General features: G+C 41.5%; 1 protein-coding gene across 2 annotated transcripts in view; it reads left to right on the top strand.

Annotated features, from left to right (window-relative positions):
- LOC127619573 (E3 ubiquitin-protein ligase RNF166-like) overlaps positions 1 to 21546 on the top strand; it is a 30226-nt gene that overhangs the window by 770 nt on the left and 7910 nt on the right. The window contains exons 2-6 of one of the 2 annotated variants that reach the window (XM_052092453.1): positions 11676 to 11832; positions 12163 to 12275; positions 18367 to 18423; positions 19912 to 20026; positions 20205 to 20312. In XM_052092453.1, the coding sequence (XP_051948413.1) occupies positions 11676 to 11832; positions 12163 to 12275; positions 18367 to 18423; positions 19912 to 20026; positions 20205 to 20312 (550 nt within the window). The remainder of the gene's footprint in view (positions 1 to 11675; positions 11833 to 12162; positions 12276 to 18366; positions 18424 to 19911; positions 20027 to 20204; positions 20313 to 21546) is intronic. The other variant, XM_052092460.1, reaches the window with a different exon arrangement.

Raw genomic sequence — 21546 nt, 5'->3', positions numbered from 1 at the left:
AGGACATGGCATCATTTTATGAGCTTACCATTTTATTTTATATAATTTTATTATTTACATTTTGTAGAAAAAACAGTCTTTGTGTTGTATGAGCTCAGTGTTGGGTGTAATGCATTACTAAGTAATTAATTACTGTAATTAAATTACTTTTTCATTGAAAAAAAAGTAAAGTAAGGGATTACTCTATTTTTTTGTAATTTAATTACAGTTACATCTGATGTAATTGCGTTAAATACTGTCTAGACTATAGAACAATTATATATAAAACAATAGTGAATTTAAAATCAAAATGTAACGTCTAATGTTAAAATGTATGTTTTCTAATTTAACGCTGCCCCTTTAAATTCTTTGGCCCGCTCATGAATAATTTATGTGATTTTATATGATTTATTTGAAAGAATAAAAAGAACGGTTTCATGTTTCTATCCTTGTATTGTTCATCCGGTCGAGGTTGATCAGGGTTTTAGAAAGTAATTAGCAATATGTAATCCAATTACTTTTCAGACAGAGTCATTTGTACTGTATAATTACACTGTAGAAGATGTAATTAGTAGTTAGTACTTAATTACTTTTTTAGAGTAACTTGTATGAGCTACACTTCCTATGATGGTTGAGTGCGGTGCGCTTTAGAGAACAAAGCGAGAAGCTGCAAGTGATTTTTTTTTTTTATATAAATGAATCGTTTATTAATTTGCAAATGAATCGTTTGTTTGAATCGGTTCGTTGATTTAAATCCGTATTATTAATGAACCCATTTAAAAGAATGATTGATTTATTAACACATAATAATTCCTATAGAAAGCCATTTAGCTTGTGTCTTCAAAAACGTTACGTATCTTGAAACAGTGTCAACGATTTAATAAATTTTTGCATTTATTTACATTTTTAAAGTAATTTAGAAATTACATTACATACAAAGTGAATGCAAAGATGCGAATATATGCTTAATTCGCGGCGGGCGGCGTAAATGGTGCGACTCGAACACGCGGAATCGCTTCATTCGCGTGTATAAAATTAGCATGATGCGTTGTCGCGAAAGCCTATCAGCACTGAGATTGTCCGGATGTCACTGACGTACTGAAGTAATAGCAGAAGAAATCTGGAAAAATGAATGAATTAATTGTTGTAGTGGTGTGTGGGCACCCGGAGTTGTATGACACAACGTCATACATGTGCAGAGACCGGACGAATAAAGACATTGCTTGGAGGAAAGTGAGCGAGGTAGTTGGACGACCTGGTAAGTTCTGAAAATATGCGCGTCTACTTGATTCCAGCTATTGGTTGTACTTTACTATGAACCAACTCGTAGAAGCTCCTCCTCCTGTCCTGTTCCGGAAGAGAAGCAGGAATACTCGCGGGTTCGCGTTAATCGTGTGAACGCAAGTTTAAACACACATTTATAATTCAGCTGTCAAACCCGCGCGGGCAATGAGAGGAGAACATTTTCTTTGCTTTGTATGTGAACGCTCCGAATTCTGCTATGCCAAATTCACCACGTGACAGTAGCCAATTGTTTGTGAACTGTAAAAACTACTAAATCTGAATCGAGCCTACGAGTGAGGTCTGTTGGTCCAGCGACGCGACAAAGTTGAGACAAGTTCAATTGAAGAGCGACTTACAGGAGCGACAGCCAATAGGAGAGAAGACGGGAGAGCTCACGTGATCCTTCTCTCTCTCTCAGCTCCTGCAGTAACGGAAAGATGGATGAAAGGCTAACTCTTGCTGTTAGCAATTTTCCAGTGCTCTATGATATGTCTCTTCCCACATACAAGGACATTTTTAAGAAAAATACTGCGTGGAAAGGTGTATCTGAGATCGCGGGGATTTTGTGGACCCAGACAGACCGGCATTTGCATTTTCGGCACAGATAAACAGCCGCTATGGCAAACAGCACGCCTTGTTTCTCATTCATCTTTGATATAAAGCATTTTATGTACTGATTCCATTTATATTTAGTCTTTTCCCTCCAAAATGTTTGTTTTTAGCGGCAAGAAAAGAGATTCGCTGTCAACAGCAATGGAATGACATCCGTGAATGTCATTTATAAACGTTACTAGGCAACCAGTAGTGGGAACGCCCACTAGCGACTTCACCGCCAGCCACTGGCGACCTGCAGCGACAAAGTCGCTGGCAGTGTGTACGCAGCTTAAGGCCGGTGTCCTGCTAAACTCATACCATTCTTGTTTAAATAAAATGTCCGCACAAATTCATGCACGCACAGTCTCCGTGTCCTCTTATCACCTTTTGTGGGGCAGGGGATTTCGACAGTAAAAATGCTGAGTGGCTTGTGACTTTGGAAGACTACTAGCCATAGTATCCTGTGAGCCAAAGACTGAAGGTCAAGCCTTGAGTGCAACACTTTATAAAATGAGCTACCGCTCAATTGGATTGCGCTAGAACAAGCTTGTAAATGTAGTTGTTATGTAATCCAAACGCCACAATGTATTGCCACAAGTCATGCGCTATAGTTAAAGTGTTCAGATGTCTGAAGATAGCATTATGTGAGGAACAAAGCTGATAATCCGCTGTTTTACTTCGCTGTTTTAGCGCCTCTAGTGTTTATTTCACCAAGAAACCGCCACGATACGTACAACGAACCCAGTTCATTTATTTATGTGGTTCTTTGACAACAGGTTGCTTAATAGTAAGGGTGAGAGATTTCAAATCAAATGGGAGTACATCATTCCCTAAAGCACTGTCTGCTCTACCTGCTGGCAGAATACAGATTAGATGGCGTTATGAATAGCTGAATAAAGATGTCCTAATTCATATTCTGATACCAAATCCAGCATATGTTCCTACTAGGTGATTTTAGCACATTGATTTAACTGTAGTGGGCAGCCCTCATAAATAATGTGGGCTTGAATTTCTGATGTTGTCTTTGGCTTTGTACAGAACTGCCCACACTCGAATGTAGACCACGTCATGGATTGAGCAATGCTGCGGATCATCTCAAGAGTAGGAGGATTTATCCTCGTTTTTAGAGCCTCTCTTGTTTTCTATCATTTCGGGGGGGTTTCTATTTGTGAAATTAATTCAGAATTAATTTGGTGATTTTTTTGGAATATTAAGGTACCAGTGTTTCGTTTTGTTGTGCATGAATCATACTGTGTTAGAGGAAAAGTTGACCTAAAAATTTAAACGTATTCACCATCCAAACCCTTTTGAATCGATGCCTTTTTTTAGTGTCTCACACCATGAGCGCTGTTTTTAAAACTGACACTAGGTGAAAAAGAGTGTAAAGAGTGGTAGATACTGTTTGGACGTACATTTACACGACAACGATGTACTAAAAATGGAAACGCTTTTCCTTTTACAATTTCCGTGTACAGACGACAAAGTTGTCAAAACGATCCCCGTTCACACGGATCCGCGAAAACGACTAAAAACGCTGTATTATGCATGCCAGGCCAGTAGCTGGCGATGTCACTTTGTAAAGACACACTATGCGCCTGTGCACATTAAGCATTCTTCCACAGAGCGGTGAATACAAACAATGAAGATGGCGAAAGCATCGAGCAATTTTGTCTGGACGGACGATGAGGTTGCTTTATTACTACAATCACTTTGCTGGAGAAGCGTCTATAAACTCAAGCAGCACAAACACAGTCCTGTAGTGCGCCATTGTTGTTTTGAATGTCTCGCACGTTGTTTTGAAGTACTCGCATGCATGCCTGTAGACTGAACATGTAATACGCGTGCGCATGACGTCATCGTTTTCACAAATGTGCGTTTTTATATATTTACACGGAAACGATAACGGCATTGTTTTCGTGTAAGCGAACAGCCAAAACGCATAAAAACGTTTCCATTTTTAGTTGAAAACGTTGTCAGGTAAACGGCCCCTAAAAAGCTACAAATAGTGCAAGTAGGATAAATATAGAAGTAAAACGCAATTTGTACTAGGGTTAAATTGCCTGAGCATTTAATGAAAATAGCCTTTTCCGACTAGGTTGGCTGTCAGTGCAAACAGATGCTGCTGTAGACTACTGGATCCTCCGATTATGCATTTGGCAGACGCTTTTATCCAAAGTGACTTACAGTGCACTTATTACAGGGACAATCCCCCCGGAGCAACCTGGAGTTAAGTGCCTTGCTCAAGGACACAATGGTGGTGGCTGTGGGGATCGAACCAGCAACCTTCCGATTACCAGTTATGTGGTTTAGAGCACTACACCACTACCACTCCACTACACCACTACCACTCCGCATTGGTTGTGTTGTCATTTTCCACATTGATAATTCAACAGAAGACGGCTTAAATATAAGGCTGATTCTGGCTCCTGCTGTATAGTATCAGATGGCTGGTGGAATATGGATCTGAATGTTCTGTTTCAGTGACACGCTCAAGCACACTAAGCTCACTCCAGCGCTGAGAAACCTGTTGAATTATTCACCACAGACAAATGAGATGGCAAAGCATGAATCCTGTTGTGTTGAGAGAGAGGATGATGGGGAGAGCCACTGAAGGTGGAGAAAAGACAATGACAGGGAGATGAGAGGAACCCACAGCTGACGAATGTGAGCGAAAGATGAATGGAAAAGCTTTGACACTGGAGACTAGTGAAGATTCCTATTTTGAGCATGGAAAATTCATAAATGGGTGAATGACAAATAAGGTTGTCTGAGGTGATAAAAATCCATATTTTAAACATTTTCAAAATACATTTGCATGCACATAAATAATGATAAAATATTATTCCAAGCAACTTATACTATTCTAATAGTGTTCTTATACTATATATATATATATATATCTTGCACAAATGTATTATTTTTATGATTCTGAGAAGCTTCTTGCAATTAAAATTTTTACATGTTTACATGTTTTGTAGTGGTTCGTAAGTAATTAATCGTAATTTTCAAAATATTTAAATATGAGCATGTGCAATTTCTAAACCACAGCAAGCTGCAATTGAATGATTGCTATTTTAATTGGTGCACATCTTTTGCACACTTTACTGTACCAGATCTCATCAAAAAACCTACCAGTGAGAGAACAGAACAGTAATCGGGTAGGTAAAAAAAATCACGTGGCTCGTTGTGCATGACACCGTGGAGACTCACAGCATGTGGAGACTCATGCTACTCTCGGCGATCCATACATAACTTACCACGCACCCCATTGACAGCGAGAACCACTAATTGCAACCACGAGGAGGTTACCCCATATGACTCCTCCCTCCCTAGCAACCGGGCCAATTTGGTTGCCTAGGAGACCTGGCTGGAGCAGTATTGTGTTGATTAATATAGCTGCATGCCCACCAGATACTGAGGAAAATAAATGTGCAGACAGGATAATGACTGTAGTACAGCAGACCATAATCTCTTTATCATTCTGCTGCTAAAGAGGACGATGAGATATCTGCTGTCTAATGGAAAATGTAATATTCAGACTACTCAAAATCTGGATTCATATTAGTAGAGAGAACAACAGAGCATGAAAACCTTCAATGGCCAAAACGGCCAGAGGAAAACTTGCATTTGATAAGTGGAGTGGAGTGGTGGTGGCGTAGTGGACTAAAGCACATAAATGTTCATCAGAAGGTTGCTGGTTCAATCCCCACAGCCACCACCATTGTGTCCTTGAGCAAGGTACTTAACTCCAGGTTGCTCCGGGGGGATTGTCCTTGTAATAAGTGCACTGTAAGTCACTTTGGATAAAAGCGTCTGCCAAATGCATAAATATAAACGATACATTTTCTGACACTACACACAAAGCACTTTACACAGTGAACATGAGACTCTCCTCAACATTCTCTAGGACCACACACTAGCTATTGGTGGAGAGGCCATGATTGAGAAAGGGCCAATGGGGGGAATTTGGCCAGGACACTGGGGTTACACCCCGACTCTTTATGAGAAGAAATTGGAAAAGAGGTGTATAAAGAGTCTTCAGGATTGATTCCTCTAAAAAAAATAACAGTTAAAAAGATATGAGGGTGTGTAAATAATGGCAGAATGTTGGGGTGAATAAGTCCTTTGAGCCCCGTTGTAAACACTATAAACTCTGGGACTCTACAGAGAGGCAGCAGATGGGATTTAGCCCATGCTTTCATTTGCTCTCATTACATCTGCTGTGCCAAACACCAGCACAGTATATTGGGTGAGAGGACTTGAAACAAGGTCAACTCACTCTCTAAAGGAAATATTCTCCCTCACAGGAAATGGGTTTTGATGGGATTATTTTCCCCACCAAACATCATCATACCCATTAGATGTTAATTGTTGTCAGAGTCATTGCCTAGTAGTGGTAAGCAGAGGTAGATTGATATATATCGGTTTTACTGATTAATCAGTGCCGAAAGTTGATTTTTGGAACTATCGGATATAGGCAAAACAATCTATGCCGATAGTTGCCAATGTACAGTTTATATATTCCTCTGTGCCCAGTGCAGGAGGAGTCTACAGTTAGAACGGCTTCAATTAGTCCCAGGCATTTCAAAATAAAGAGTTCCCGGTGTGATTCGGGCATGTTTATAGTTAAAAGTCCAACGTTGTGCACCAAATTATTATTGGGATTTTGGTTGAACAATTAACTGCATCTGGGATTTTGGACTCTCTTTGTCTTGTAGCCTCTATGTCTGTGCCTATCATAGTAAGAAGAATAATAAAACAAAATTGACATTTCTATAAATCGATTTTAAATACTATTGGTCGATTAAGATGTGATCATCTGGTAAGGATGCCCCCTGGCCGCCTCCCTAGGGAGGTGTTTCAGGCACGTCCAGCTGGGAGGAGGCCTCGGGGAAGACCCAGGACTAGGCGGAGAGATTTTCATCTCCACACTGGCCTGGGATCGCCTCGGGGTCCCCCAGTCAGAGCTGGTTAATGTGGCTCGGGATAGGGAAGTTTGGGGCCCCTTGCTGGAGCAGCTGCCCCCGCGACATTATGTGCTCAGTGATGTCATACAATGGCAGTTTATGGTGACCACCTCTTCAAGCTTTAGAAGAATGTAAAAATATAATTCAGAAGTCTAAGAAATGATTCCAAGAGACTCATGATTGTTATAAAAGCATACAATAAGGTTTGGTGATAAACCGTAATCGAATGTATTATTTAGTGAAAACTTTCACTGACCGTTGATCTCCAGTGTGCGGTCATGATGGGGCAAGAGTGCAATGGTTCACGCGGCCCCCTCGCGACATTGGGGCTTTTATGCGAAAACTCTTATTTTAAATCTAAAAACAGGTCCTCCACAGTGATAGCGACAACAGAGGACAACACAGCTGCACACAAAACAGAGAACAAAAACTTACTTAAAAAGTCTGAAGAGTTTGTAGTCGAAGAACTGATGCATTGCTATGCCCAGCCTTATTTTTTGAATGTTTTTGGACCGGTGCAATTTCACAGCGGACAGAGTTCCCTGAGCGATGCCGAAAATAGCGATTGATAGTATGTACCGTCACTCGTCACTGCTGGTTAGGACAAAAACTCTGATTAACATAGAAAATATACCTTTTATCGGGTTTCGTTTGTCATCAGGTTAGGACTCGTGTGACTGTGGCTGCTTGTAGCCACCTCTATGTTTCTGTTTGATTTACGAGTACTCCGTTCAAAAAATAAGGCTGGGCATAGAAATGCATGAATTATTTGACTACAAACTCTTCAGACATGTTTAGTAAGTTCTGTTCTCTGTTTCGTGTACAGCTGTGTTGTGTTCTCTTGTCATTATTGCTGTGGATGTTCCGTTTTTAGATAAACAAAACAAGTTTTCGCTTGAACGCCCCATGTTACGAGTGCTCTGCATGAACTGTTGTTCTCGTGCCCTATCGTAAACGCACACAGGAGATCAACGGGAAGTTAACTTTTTCACTAAATAATACATTCGATTTAGTTTGTTTCTCATAATTTATTAGACTTCTGAATAATACTTTTGCATTCGTTTGAAGCTTGAAGAGGTGGTCACCATAAACTGCCATTGTATGACATCACTGAGCACAAAGGAGCCTGACAGGACCCGACAAACTGCAGGGTTTCGGGCCGGGTCAGTTTTTCAAGTATAGGGCGAGTTAGGGGCTGTTCATTCACGTCCGTCTGCACTGTTTTTCAATCGTTTTTGTATGTAGACACACTCTGGAAGGCCGTCTGCTTCAGTCGTTGTGCTGTGTCAAGCTTTGTTTTAGCACAGGTGTCACAAAGATTTGACGTTCTTTGAAGAAGTTCCGGTTGCAAAAATAACTTAATGTGATTGTTACCCATGATTCCAGATTGTTTTTCACCCTGCAAAGTTTCAGCTCTAGATATTTCATTACATGAGCCAATGTTTTATTCCCTTTTGCTTTGGTGTGCAAACAATAATTTCACATGTTAAATGCTAAACCATTTACAAATCAAATCATCGTGAAGATGCTAATAAACCTCAGGAGTGTCGGCTAACTCCACGTGACAATACTAGCGTTAGCTGCCCTGGCAGAGCACACATCAGGTTTGGCACTTTATGTATTTTCTGTATTTTATTCTCATGCAGTAACAGTTTGAGCGATTTTATCATTTGAAGATTGACGACGTATTGTGCGATTTAGGCTTATAGCTCACTGTGCACTTTATTCTCTATTATTTCAGTAATGTTTGAGGGATATCTATTGCAATAAATGGCCTTTATTCCTCCTATATGAGTCCAATTTCCTGACGAAAACCTTTCGTGAACCCTTGTGGTTATCCAAAGATTGCAAACGGTTACCTTGCACATACCTAGTATAAACCGTTAGTCAATATTTATGGGTTTAATAACATGAGGTTGAATAAATGATGACAGAATTTGTATTTTTGGGTGAACTATACATTTAATCACTGACCTAGTCTTCCTGCTGTCTGTCCCAGTCCCCATGCATCAGTCAGTACTGCAGTTCTGTGCTTGTGTTTGGATCTGGCCCTGGATTCAACAGCACCATAAATCTTGGCATAGCATTGGTGGAAAACCCAGTATGATTCATTGCTTTTGCAGTCCAATAAACGGCTGCCTCATCTGTCAAGAGAGTGACAAGGCCACCACTAGAAGTTCACCAGCCATTTTTGCTGATGTTGCTATATATGAGGGCCATGTGCTAGTCACAATAGCAGGAAAGATGTGCTAGTGGTGTGACATGCATTTAGGTAATTCTAACAAAATTAATGTGCATGCAACTTTTATGTTCTCATAAATTGAGAGACACCACATGGGTCATTTTTAAAAATTAATGAAACTAGTGAAGACAAAAAGGTGTTTTAAATATGGTGTAAAACATAAGGAGTTGTGTCGCTGATGTTGCAGCACCTAAAATTTGCACTTTCCCTTATAGATTCATGTAAACCAGTGTGCCGTGAAAGATTGTCAGGTGTGCCATGGAAAATTATCCAAATCCACTAAATAAATAAATGCATGAAAAAAATTATAATAATTTCAGGGATCCAAACTCCTCACCTTTGGGAGAAATTCGCCATTTTGAAACCGTAATCGGTCACTTTTGTGATTGTAAAGGGATCAATGGAAAGGAGGAGGCGAGAACCGGCTTGATAATATAAATAATATTTTTAATATAAACCATAAACAAACACACACATGACGGACATGTCCATAAACGATCTCTCTCTCAAGCACGATCCTCTGCATTCAACCTTTATCCCTCACGGTGGCTTAATTAGCCTAATATGGGACTGGGTGTGTACGATCACGACCCGGACCCGCCCTCCGCCCTGCCACATTCCTCCCTCGTTCTCTCAGGCTGGGGAGCCCCCGGCCTGACGTACACCCCCCCCCCTCTCTTTCCCTGGGGGAGGGCGTGCTTTAAGCCTAGTCTGCCGGCAGGTCATCCCCATGTACCTGGACGAGGGAGGGGACAAGGGGAGGGAAACAGGAATAATTAAAATGGGGGGGTACTTCCTGTAACAGTGTAGTACCCCCCCAAAAAAACACTAAAATTTAAAAGAGAGGGAAAAGGCCTACGCAGAGCGGCAGTGAGAGAGAGAGATGAAAAAAAACATTACTCGCAGGTTCTCCGATACGCCGCAGCTTGTTCCTCGGCCACTCCTCCACCCTCTATCGGACGACAGCCTCGCCTCTCCAGGCGGATCGGAGGCAGACCTCCAGCCCCTGGTGGACAGAACGCCCCGCCGCATTCTCGGGGAACAGAAGGGGTCTCCTCCGCCCCTGGCAGCGGTTCTCCAGCTCCAGGCGGTTTGCAGTGAGCCCCTCCCCGCTCGCGGTCGGCGGTCTTAAACCCTGCCGCGTTTCAGCGGCTGGTAGGGAACTCCTCCGCCCCCGGCAGATAATTTCAAGATAAAGTTCTCGGGGAACAGAAGGGGTCTCCCCCGCCCCTGGCAGCGGTTCTCCAGCTCCAGGCGGTTTGCAGTGAGCCCCTCCCCGCTCGCGGTCGGCGGTCTTAAACCCTGCCTCGTTTCAGCGGCTGGTAGGGAACTCCTCCGCCCCCGGCAGATAATTTCAAGATAAAGTTTATCAAGATATCCTACAGGATGATGGCAGGGTGGCTGTGCACCAGCTACAGCTCAGTAGAAGTTGGGTGAAGCAGCAGTACAATAAGCATTGTAGTAAATCCACTACAGAATGGCTTCAAAAAAAGAAAATCCAACTTTTTGGAGTGGCCCAATCTGAGCCCAGACCTTAATCCAATAGAGATGCTGTGGAATGACCTCAAGAGAGTCGTTCACACCAGACATGCTAAGAGTATGGCTGAGCTGAAGCAGTTCTGTGAGAAAGAATGGCCAAAAACTTATTTGACCATTCGTTTGTTGAGGGTCTTGCTGCTAAATGAGGATCGACCAGTTATAAAATCCAAGGGTTCACATACTTTTTCCACAGCACCGTGACTGTTTAATGGGATGCATTCAATAAAGGCATTAGACAAGATTATAATTGTTTGTGTGCTGTTAGCTTAAGCACATTTTGTTTTGTCTATACATGTGACTTTGATGAAGATTAGATCAAATTGTATGACCAATTAATGCAGAAAACCAGCTAATTCCAAAGGGTTCACATACTTTTTCATGCTGCTGTATTATTTATTTCCATATTATTGTGGGTGTAAGCCTATCAACAGTCTACAGCAATCTATTTTTCAATTCAATCAATCAATCCGAGATTTATTAACTTACATTAAGGTCTTACATTAGACGCACGTTTTTTGAGCATCGTAAACACAGCGTTTTTAGGTCGCCGTGTCAAGTGAATGTAGCTTGAAACCTTTAGAAACATGTCTCGAGATCATTGAATACTGAATTGCACTCTGTCCAGCTGTGTTTGAATGCAAGGACACTTTCTCATCTTGTGCCTGAGTGCAGTTTGTTTTCTGTACAGCTGTGCATTGCCTATATAGCTGGAGTTTTGCTATCTGCCCCCTGCTGGTAACAGGTGGTACCTCAAGCTTGCTCTGATGGTAGGAGTTTGCCTTATTATGGTCCGGGGACATGATTAATTGCGTTATTTTTTTAATAATTATTTGCACTGAATTAACACGTTAAATCGACAGCACTAATTATGTTGCATCTTTATTTCTGCAAGTCATCCTGCAATCTCACATCTCTAAAATATGATTCCTCTTCGCTGGCCCTGTAGATTTAGCAGCAGTATATTGCCACTATTGAATAGTCGTGCAGGAGGCATTGGATCAAACCAGCAATCTTCAAGTGTCACCACGTGCTGCTCTCTCTGATGTTTTCGTTCATCTGTGTGTTCACAGTTTCTGTGGGGACTGTCTACAACCGTGTCTACAGGTGACCTCACCTCTCTGTCCACTCTGCCGCATGCCTTTCGATCCAAAGAAAGTGGACAAATCCTCTTGCGTGGAGAAGCAGCTCTCTTCATATAAGGCACCCTGCAGAGGGTGTACCAAAAAAGTGAGTAACAAAAAAACACACCATGCTCAAAGAAATTGAGCTGCCTACATAGACAGCATTTTAAGGTATCATTGGCGCTCCCTATACAAAGGCTGTGCCAACTTGATTATGCTGCCTCCTTAGACAACTCGTTTCAGGCTAATTCAAAGGCAGCATTGCATCTATCAATTACTGAGGAGGCAATATTAGAATGCACTGAGACAATATAAATCCAAAATTAAATACTGATAAAAAATAGCTAGAAAAGACCAGAAATTTTAGGCCTTTAATTAAGGTGTTAAATGTACTAATCATACTAAGCACCCCCCTCTCTCTCTTTGAAAATCCCAGGTCACCCTGGTCAAAATGAGGTCACATATCGCATCTTGCACAAAGGTTCAGGAACAGATGGCCAACTGCCCAAAGTTTATGCCTGTGGTCCCCACCTCACAACCCATTCCCAGGTAAGCAGAGCTCCAGAGGACTTGTGATGTCCTCTTTGTTATTAGCCAACACAGATGTTTCTGTAACCCTCCAGGCCTAATCTAGTATCATTCAATATCTGTTCTGGAGTGTTTGAATCAATGTTACTTTACAACTTTAAAAAGTAATCTAAATTCATAACTGATCATTTGTCTAACAAGGCCTGACGCAATAAAGAGAAACGCAATACGGTTCATTTTTAACCAGCCTCAACGAGAGCCAGGACATTTCATCAGTATCATTGTTTCTATTTCTCTTGTATTGTAGTTAGGTAATTGTAAGGTAACATTAGCGATGTAGATTTGTTGCATGATGTACCATAATGGTTGTTTCCTTCCAACCACACTGTAAAGGGATCAATGGAAAGGAGGAGGCGAGAACCGGCTTGATAATATAAATAATAGTTTTAATGATAAACTTAAAAGACAAACACACACACGACGGACATGCCCATAAACGATCTCTCTCTCCCGCACGATCCTCTGCAGTCGACCTTTATCCCTCTCGAAGGCTTGATTTAAAAGAGAGGTAAAAGGCCAATGCGGATTAGCCTAATACGGGACTGGGTGTGTAGGATCACGACCCGGCCCCGCCCTCCGCCCTGCCACATTCACTATCTCCATCTATAATTTGCCCAGATTAAGGCCCAGTTAAACTTCATACAAAATTGAAGAACGAACGGGTATTATGTCATTTTGAACAAAATCTGGCCAAAAATGTGTTTTTGCGTTCGTTTCGGTGGTTCGTAACAGCTCGTCTGGGCAGACTTTTAGGAAAACTTCTAACCGGCTGCTAAGCATCTTCTTCTTGTCATTGGTCCACGTCATCGGTAGGTGTGACCTGAATCTCCACCTACTACTTTGTTTACGTTTTACTCTCGAGTGCCATTCATACATGTGCCATCTGCAGCAACAGCCATTCACACATCGGCCCAAAATATGCCTCTATCTAAATGCAGAGCTTTCAAATGTAGATTGCGCCTCTCCTCAGGAGGCAGGCCTCTATTTCCAAGTGCCCGCATACTGATGTACTCGCAGGTCCAGGAGTAGAGTGGGGAGGGTCCTGGCGAGTTAGATGCATTGCCGGACTTCTCCAGAACCCGGGAGTTAGATGTGTCACAGAGGATGAAAGCATGCATCACGGTCGACGGTCTAGGATGCCGAGTGCACTTGCCCTCACATGCCACTGTCCTTGGGAAGTTGATCTGCTAAAGATGCCGGCACCCTGGACCTAGGAGGGGAGTGCATGTGACCGACGGACCCTATCCACGTCCTGGACAATTCCTTTGGACACTCCCGACCTGCACTAAGCCCACTGTCTCACTGCAAGGAGACCAGATTCCCCCATTGTTTTGGACACATTCCCGTCTGGACACGTTGTTTACCCTTTTTGAGCGTTTTGTTTATTATTTCAAACTAGCCTCTCAGAGGCCTAATGCCACTCAAAACTCAAACAATGTCTCAATCTGGAGAAAAAAGTCATTTTAAAAAGGCGACAAACACAGCGTCAAAGAAATAGAAAGACAACTTTGATGGCCAAACAGCATTATAAGCAGAAATGGAGGAAAAACTTTCAACATGAAACACTCCGATGGCCTGGAAAGGCTTCAATGCAATGATGAGAAGAAACCAGAAGCCACTTCAAATACAGTACTCTGATCCTGCCTCTTTTGCCACCTAGCTGAACACATTATTCGGCCGTTTTACCAGCACAGACTCAAAAGGTCCACTGGACCCTTCTGAACCCTTCTGTTCTTTCTCCCATAACAGTTGTAAAAGGAACTGTGGCAACCGTTCGGTCAAAGACGTCTGTCTAGAGCATGTTTACTTCAAATCAGCGCAGATGCAGACACAAAAACATATTTACACATTGTCCAACATGATTAAGTCCCACAAGACTCTGCAAGGATATCACTCATGCTTCTCTGAAGCACTCAACACACTCTGGGACAACAGTCAGAATTAAATCATATGGATCCAGGACACGTTCCAGACTTTATAGACGCTCACTTCTCTTCAGATCCACACACTAGCAGTGTAGGTGTACTTAGATCTAGAGATGTCAAACTGATGTCTGACAGTTAAAGACAGACATTGGAAGTTTTTCGATAAAAGAGCAAATGGATGTCTGGCGGTTGAGTTATGTGTCTGCCTCTCTGTCAGGCCTCACTCCTACTTTGAAGCACAGGAAGATAGAGAGGAGGATACAAATGAATTAGCTCTTCAAAGCCGAGGATTTTGATGTATTCCCAGTGTGTCATTGACTGCAACAGTCTAGCTTCACGGCTATTTATCGCAGTCTTCATGGTAACATGGCATAAAAAGATTTAAAAAAAACATAACTAATGACACCTTGAGTAATAGATAGCAACAGTGCCACCCACTGTTTTAGCCATCTTGGTTCCAGAAATTTTTAGTAAAATGGTGCAGGAGGGGGTTGAATGTTGAAAAGTGGCTGTTTCATACTAGATTTGAGCGCCTGTCTGTCCCATCCTCATTTATTAATCCAGATTCATCTCAGTCTTTTCCATGCTGATGGGACTTTGCAAGTCACGTATGAAACGGGGTATTCACACTGCATGACAAAATTTAAAAATGGATGTTTACCAGCCAGTCATATATCTTTATGTCTGAGAGAAATGTATCCTTGGACAAAGATTTTTAAGGCGATATTATAGACATTTGAAGGTGTGACAGGGCGGAGGGCGGAGCCAGGTCGTGATTATACACACCAGGTCCCTTATCAGGCTAATTAAGCCTCCGAGAGGGATAAAGGCCGATTGCGGACGGTGGTGCAGTGAGAGAGAGATCGTTTACGGACATGTCCGTCATGTGTGTATAATCACAACCTGGCCCCCACCCTCCGCCCTGTCACAGAAGGGTATAGTAAACCTGAGGTACAATTATAGGCTGTGTGTAAAGGGGTTCAGTGGGAAGGAGGAGGCGAGAACCGGCTTGACAATATAAATAATAGTTTTAATGATAAACTTAACAGACAAACACACACGACGGACATGTCCGTAAACCAAGCGTCGAGTGCCACTTTGAACTCACCATGCACCTTACATAGGATGAAAAGTACTTGATTTCTATCACAACTCCCATTTGGGCTTGTTTAGGATATCTAATAGGGCTAAGAGCTCCTTTCTTCATTGACAGGGAAGCGTTGTCAGAGATTATTTTTATATATATTGTGTATATGTATATATATATATATATATATATCTATATATATATATTTAGCTTACAGACTGTAGGCAATTAAGGTCACAGTTATTAAAACTTAGGACACTAAAGAGACCTTTCTACTGACTCTGAAAACACCAAAAGAAAGATGACAAGTATCCCGGCTCGTCTGCATGAACGTGCCTTAGGCATGCTGCATGGAGGCATGAGGACTGCAGATGTGGCCAGGGCAATAAATTGCAATGTCTGTACTGTTGTAAGGCAGGTCCTTACCAGACATCACCAGTAACAACGTCGCCTATGGGCACAAACCCACCTTTGATGAACCAGACAGGACCGCCAAAAAGTGCTCTTCACTGACAAGTCACGGTTTTGTCTCACCAGAAGGTGATGTTTGGAGGAATGGTTTATCATCGAAGGAATGAGCGTTACACCGAGGCCTGTACTCTGGAGTGGGATTGATTTGGAAGTGAAGGGTCTGTCGTGGACTGGATTGGTGTGTCACAGCATCATAGGAATGAGCTTTTTGTCATTGCTGGCAATCTCAATGCTGTGCATTACAGGGAAGACATCCTCCTCCCTCATGTGGTCCCCTTCCTGCAGGCTCATCCTGACATGACCCAACAGCATGACAATGCCACCAGCCATACTGCTCGTCCTGTGCGTGATTTCCTGCAAGACAGGAATGTCAGTGTTCTGCGATGGCCAGCAAAGAGCCCGGATCTCAATACCATTGAGCACATCTGGGACCTGTTGGATCGGAGGGTGAGGGCTAGTCCATTCCCCCCAGAATTGTCCAGGAACTTGCAAGTGCCTTGGTGGAAGAGTGGGGCAACATCTCACAAGAATGGTCAAATCTGGTGCCGTCCATGAAGAGGAGATGCACTGCAGTACTTTATGCAGCTGGTGGACACTGAATACTGATGTTACTTTTGACCCCCTCTTTGATCTGGGACACTTTATTACATTTCTGTTAGTCACATGTCTGTGAAACTTGTTCAGTTTATGTCTTAGTTGTTGAATCTTTTTATGTTCATACAATATTTACACATGTTAATTTTGCTGAAAATAAAAGCAGTTGAAAGTGAGAGGATGTTTCTTTTTGCTCAGTTTATATATATATATATATATATATATATATATATATATATATATATATATACCAATGAGCCAAAACATTACGACCACTCAAGTGAAGTGATGACACCAGGATGCACTATGGGAAGATGACAAGCCGGTGGAGGGAGTGTGATGCTCTGGGCAATATTCTGCTGGGATACCATGGGTCCAGCCATGTGGACGTCAGTTTGACAAGTGCCACCTACCTAAACATGGTTGCAGACCAGGTACACCTCTTCATGGCAATGGTATTCCCCAATGGCAGTGGCCTCATTAAGCAGGATAATGCGCCATGCCACACTGCACACTTTGTTCAGGAATGATTTGAGGAACATGCTGAAGAGTTTAAGGTGTTACCCTGGCCTCCAAATTCTCCAGATCTTAATCCGATTGAGCATCTGTGGGATGTGCTGGACCAACAAGTCCAATTCACGGCGGATCCACCTCACAGCTTAAAGGACTTGAAGGATCTGCTGCTAATGTCTTGGTGACAGATACCACAGGACACCTTCAGGGGTTTTGTAGAGTCCATGCCTCGGTGAGTCGGCGCTGTTTTGGAGACATGCAGAGGACCAACAGCATATTAGGCATGTGGTCATAATGTTTTGGCACATCATTGTACATACACCGCATGTTAGTGATGTGCACAAGTAATTGACTAATATCAAGTAATCAAGGAATTGTTCTGCACCAGCTAGTAGACTATTAAAAACACTAATCGAATAACACAATTATTATTAATTGGTGCCTGCTGTGGGCAATGCTGAATTATCCTGTACTTTCCCTCTGGATCTCTAACCAAATCTCGCAGTTACAATTGAGTACACTGAGTGGTGCTGTGGATGTGTTGTCGAGGTGTTGGATGAGAGAAGGAGACATGATGGTGTCTTTGTGTGCTTTCAAGAAAAGCCAAGAGTGGCAATACTTGTAATGTTTGGATTCTTATTGAATTCTACTCCAACTGAAAAGGATCTGTTTTTATGCTGGAAAGGAAATGCGAAGCGGTACAAGAAACTCAGAAGATGAACAGACCGATATGTGCATTAAATATCTGAACACAGGCTGAGTACATATTATAAAAAGCCAACTTTCACCACTTGTTTTTCTGAATTATAACATGTAAAAGGCTAAAAATGTGATTTTACATTTTATGTAGACTCTAGGGGTGTTAATGATTAATCGATAATGGGTTAACTGTTGTTTGGACCAATTAAGCTTATCAATTGATGATTAATAGATTTCAGAACAAATATTTATATTTATATTTATGCATTTGGCAGACGCTTTTATCCAAAGCGACTTACAGAGCCCTTATTACAGGGACAATCCCCCCCGGAGCAACCTGGAGTTAAGTGCCTTGCTCAAGGACACAATGGTGGTGGCTGTGGGGCTCGAACCAGCATGGTTACCAGATTACCAGTTATGGTGCTTAGACCACTACACCACCACAACAAATGCATTATAGTAATCATCCCAGCAGACATTGAAAAGACTATCTATACAGTCATCCACCGCCAGAGGCCACACTGTCACTTGCATGCTACATGTCACGACTTGTCCGCAACACAGTACAAAAACCACACACATCCTTTACTTTCTCTCTTCTAAAGATCGAGCAGGCTCAATGTAATCAGTGTTTGAGCATTTCTCTATAAATTAACATTATGTTTTCTGCATACACTGTGATAGTGTGTTAAAGTACCACATGACAACAAGCACTGTTGATCAGCCAGTCTCCTTGTTTCATCCCAACCTGCAATTACATCAGTGATCACCAGGAGAGCGCGAAGGTACATTCACCTGACAACTCATCACCAAAGAAGCGGTATGTACTGTTTTTACGCAGCGTGTTATGATTTGACTTAATTTAAAATAAAAAGTCCCAAAAAAAGGTCCGAAGTATCCCACGATCCACAACTCAAGTGTGTATCTTTTAGCAATTAATTAAGAGTAATTAACAAATTCACACATTCATACTAAATATAGCCTAAATGTATTCAAAGACACTGAACTAAGCATATTTTAAGAGGAAAATGCCAATACCTGCATTTCTTAAGTGAATTCATTTCAATTATTTTGATTATTTTAAACAGTAGGCTACATGCACATATTTGTCAGGATCCCGTCACCTTTGTCAGTTAGGTTTATTTGTTGGTGATGGGATCCTGACATCCATGTTCTGTTTGTTGAGCACATGGTTCAGGGTTTATTTCCTGTCCATGTGCTCTGCTTGTCTTTGTGTTTCTGTGTGAGCACATGGCACGTGTTCGGAGCATGGTGTCCGGATCCTGATTTCTGTCTAGTTCGGTTTCGGTTCTGATGTCGGGATCCGGACACTCATGCTCCGTGTCTTATCTTTGTGAGCGCATGGCTTCAGATTCGGTTCATTTGCCATGCGCTCTTCTGTTTTGTGTGAGCACATGGCTTCCGTCAGGATTGTTTGCCATGTGCTCTCCTGTCTCACGTCTAGGCCCTGCCCCCTCGTTATCATTTCATTAGCCTCACCTACCTTCACTCATTACCGTCCTTAGTTCCTCCCCTATATATATAGCTCCTCTCGCATTCAGTCCTGTTCCAGGTTGTTTGGTGGATTTGTGTGTCTTCCCAGTTGGTTGGTGCTAGTCTGTTTCTTCGGTCATTACATTGGTGTTTTGATTTTTTTTGTTTTTATTTTATCATTCTGTTTTCCACTTTTCCTCCTTGCGGGTGTCTTGGATTGTGTTTTTGTCCTTTTTTTTTTCAATAAAGCCCTTAAAACTCAAGCATTTGGGTCCTGCCTTAACAAACTGTGACATATTATTATGTGCGTTGTGCCGCATTAACATGAATGAATAATTGATTAATTGATCCTTAATTTCCACGACAATCGATTATAACGAAATGTCTGAAAATTAACATCCCTTGTAGACTTAAGAGTTAATTTATGTGCATTACCCTGATGCCGTCAGTATTGATATCTACATCTACATTTTCCTTTTTGGCCTAGAAATCTTCCTATGGATAAAATGAATGGGACAACACTTGTGGAACCAAGACTGTTGAAATAGCAGGCGTCAGACGTGTCACAAAAAGCTGATGTGAACATAACGTTCTCATATCATTTATATAGATTTGAAAGTGGTTCTCATAAAGATTTACGCCCTCCAGTTGCATGTATGCATTTTTCATTAGAGCACTGATAAGCCGTTTGTCACACAACTCGTTTGCTCAAAAGCTGTGGTTCATTTATGTTAAAAATAGATCTGATATACTGTAAACCCCTTAGAACATATGGTTATAGCAGGCTAAAATTCTGCCTTTTTCCCATTAACAGCAATATTCCAAACCGTTCCACATTTGTGTGCCCATACTGTGGTGCACGCAACTTGGACCAACAGGAACTAGTGAAGCACTCCATGGAGAACCATCGCAATGACCCCAACAAAGTGGTATGTTGCCTAATGGCTTCAGCTATACTCTCCAATTGTATCTATTGCAAACAGGCGCCATTAAAGGTGACAGATTGTTCAACTTTTAGGTGATCAATCCCTTTAAATCCTGTTTTGCTGTCATTTTAGATGAAGTCAAGATTTGTGCATGGTGTTTTCCTGTGTCTCTTGTTTGTAGGTATGTCCAGTATGTTCAGCTATGCCCTGGGGCGATCCTAGTTACAAGAGCTCCAACTTTCTGCAGCATCTTCTCCACCGGCACAAGTTCTCCTATGACACATTTGTGGTGAGGAAAGCTCATAGTTTACATTGAACATAAACTAGAGAGCCACAATTAAATATATATTGAAGATAATAAGATACAAAAAATATTGAAAAATAACTAAATATAAAAGCAAGTATGATGATTGATGAGAAAAGATTATTTTATACTTCTAAAACTATTTTGCACTTGTGTTTTTGCAGTTCAATACAACAGAACTCACATTTGACATGTTTGTACTGTATATAATAGAGCATCACAAATTCATACTGTATGTTGGGCAATGCCACGGAAAGGTCAACCACATCATGGAAAAAAGAAAAATGCCCTTTTAAGTGCTATTGTGTATTATAAATAATGCATAATGCCCTACACACCGCTAGAGGGTGCCGCTTGCTTACACAGTTCTGACTGAAGATTTGTTTTTAAATATCTCAGCGCTTTTCGTCCATATAATTCAAGTGAATGGGTGCCAACATGTTGACGCTCCATAAGTCAGCATAAAAGTAATCCATATGACTCCAGTAGTTTAATCCATGTCTTCAGAAGTGATATGATAGGTGTGGGTGAGAAACAGATCAATATTTAACAAAATGTGTACTATAAATTTTCCTCCCTGCTCAATCTCCACTTTAACTTTCCCAATCTTCTTCTTGTGTTTTTGGTGATTCACATTCTTCATGCATACTGAGCAGGGAGAAGAATTTCTAGCAAAAATGTACTTAAATATTGATCTGTTTCTCACCCATACCTATCAAATCAATTCTGAAGACATGGATTAAACCACTGGAGTCTTATCGATTACTTTTATGTGCTTTTTGGAGCGTCAAAATGTGGCACCCATTCACTTGCATTGTATGGACCTACAGAGCTGAGATAATCTTCTAAAAATCTTAGTATGTGTTCAGCAGAAGAAAGTAATACACATCTTGGATGGCTTGAGGGTGAGTAAATGATGAGAGTATTTTCAGTTTTGGGTGAACGGTTCCACTCTGTTCCAAACCCTAGTCCTGCTTTGGCAGGCCATATTGTGTCTATACTTGACATTAACTTATTGTTCCTAGAGCTGTTGTGTAAAAACAGTATCACACTCGGAATTGGGCTGAATCACAGCTGTGCTGGTATTCTCATTATTCCCAATGGTGAATCTCAGTAAAAACTATACAGTATAATGATTTCTGTATACAATTCATTATTTTTGTATTTAAATCAGCATAAGTTAAAGGCAGCACAACAAGTAACACCATGATGTATATAT

The sequence above is a fragment of the Xyrauchen texanus genome, chromosome 2 (genome assembly GCF_025860055.1).
Source record: "Xyrauchen texanus isolate HMW12.3.18 chromosome 2, RBS_HiC_50CHRs, whole genome shotgun sequence".
NCBI classification, from domain to species: domain Eukaryota; kingdom Metazoa; phylum Chordata; class Actinopteri; order Cypriniformes; family Catostomidae; genus Xyrauchen; species Xyrauchen texanus.
The sequence above is the reverse complement of the archived record's forward strand: the minus strand, read 5'-3'. Positions and strand labels throughout refer to the sequence as shown.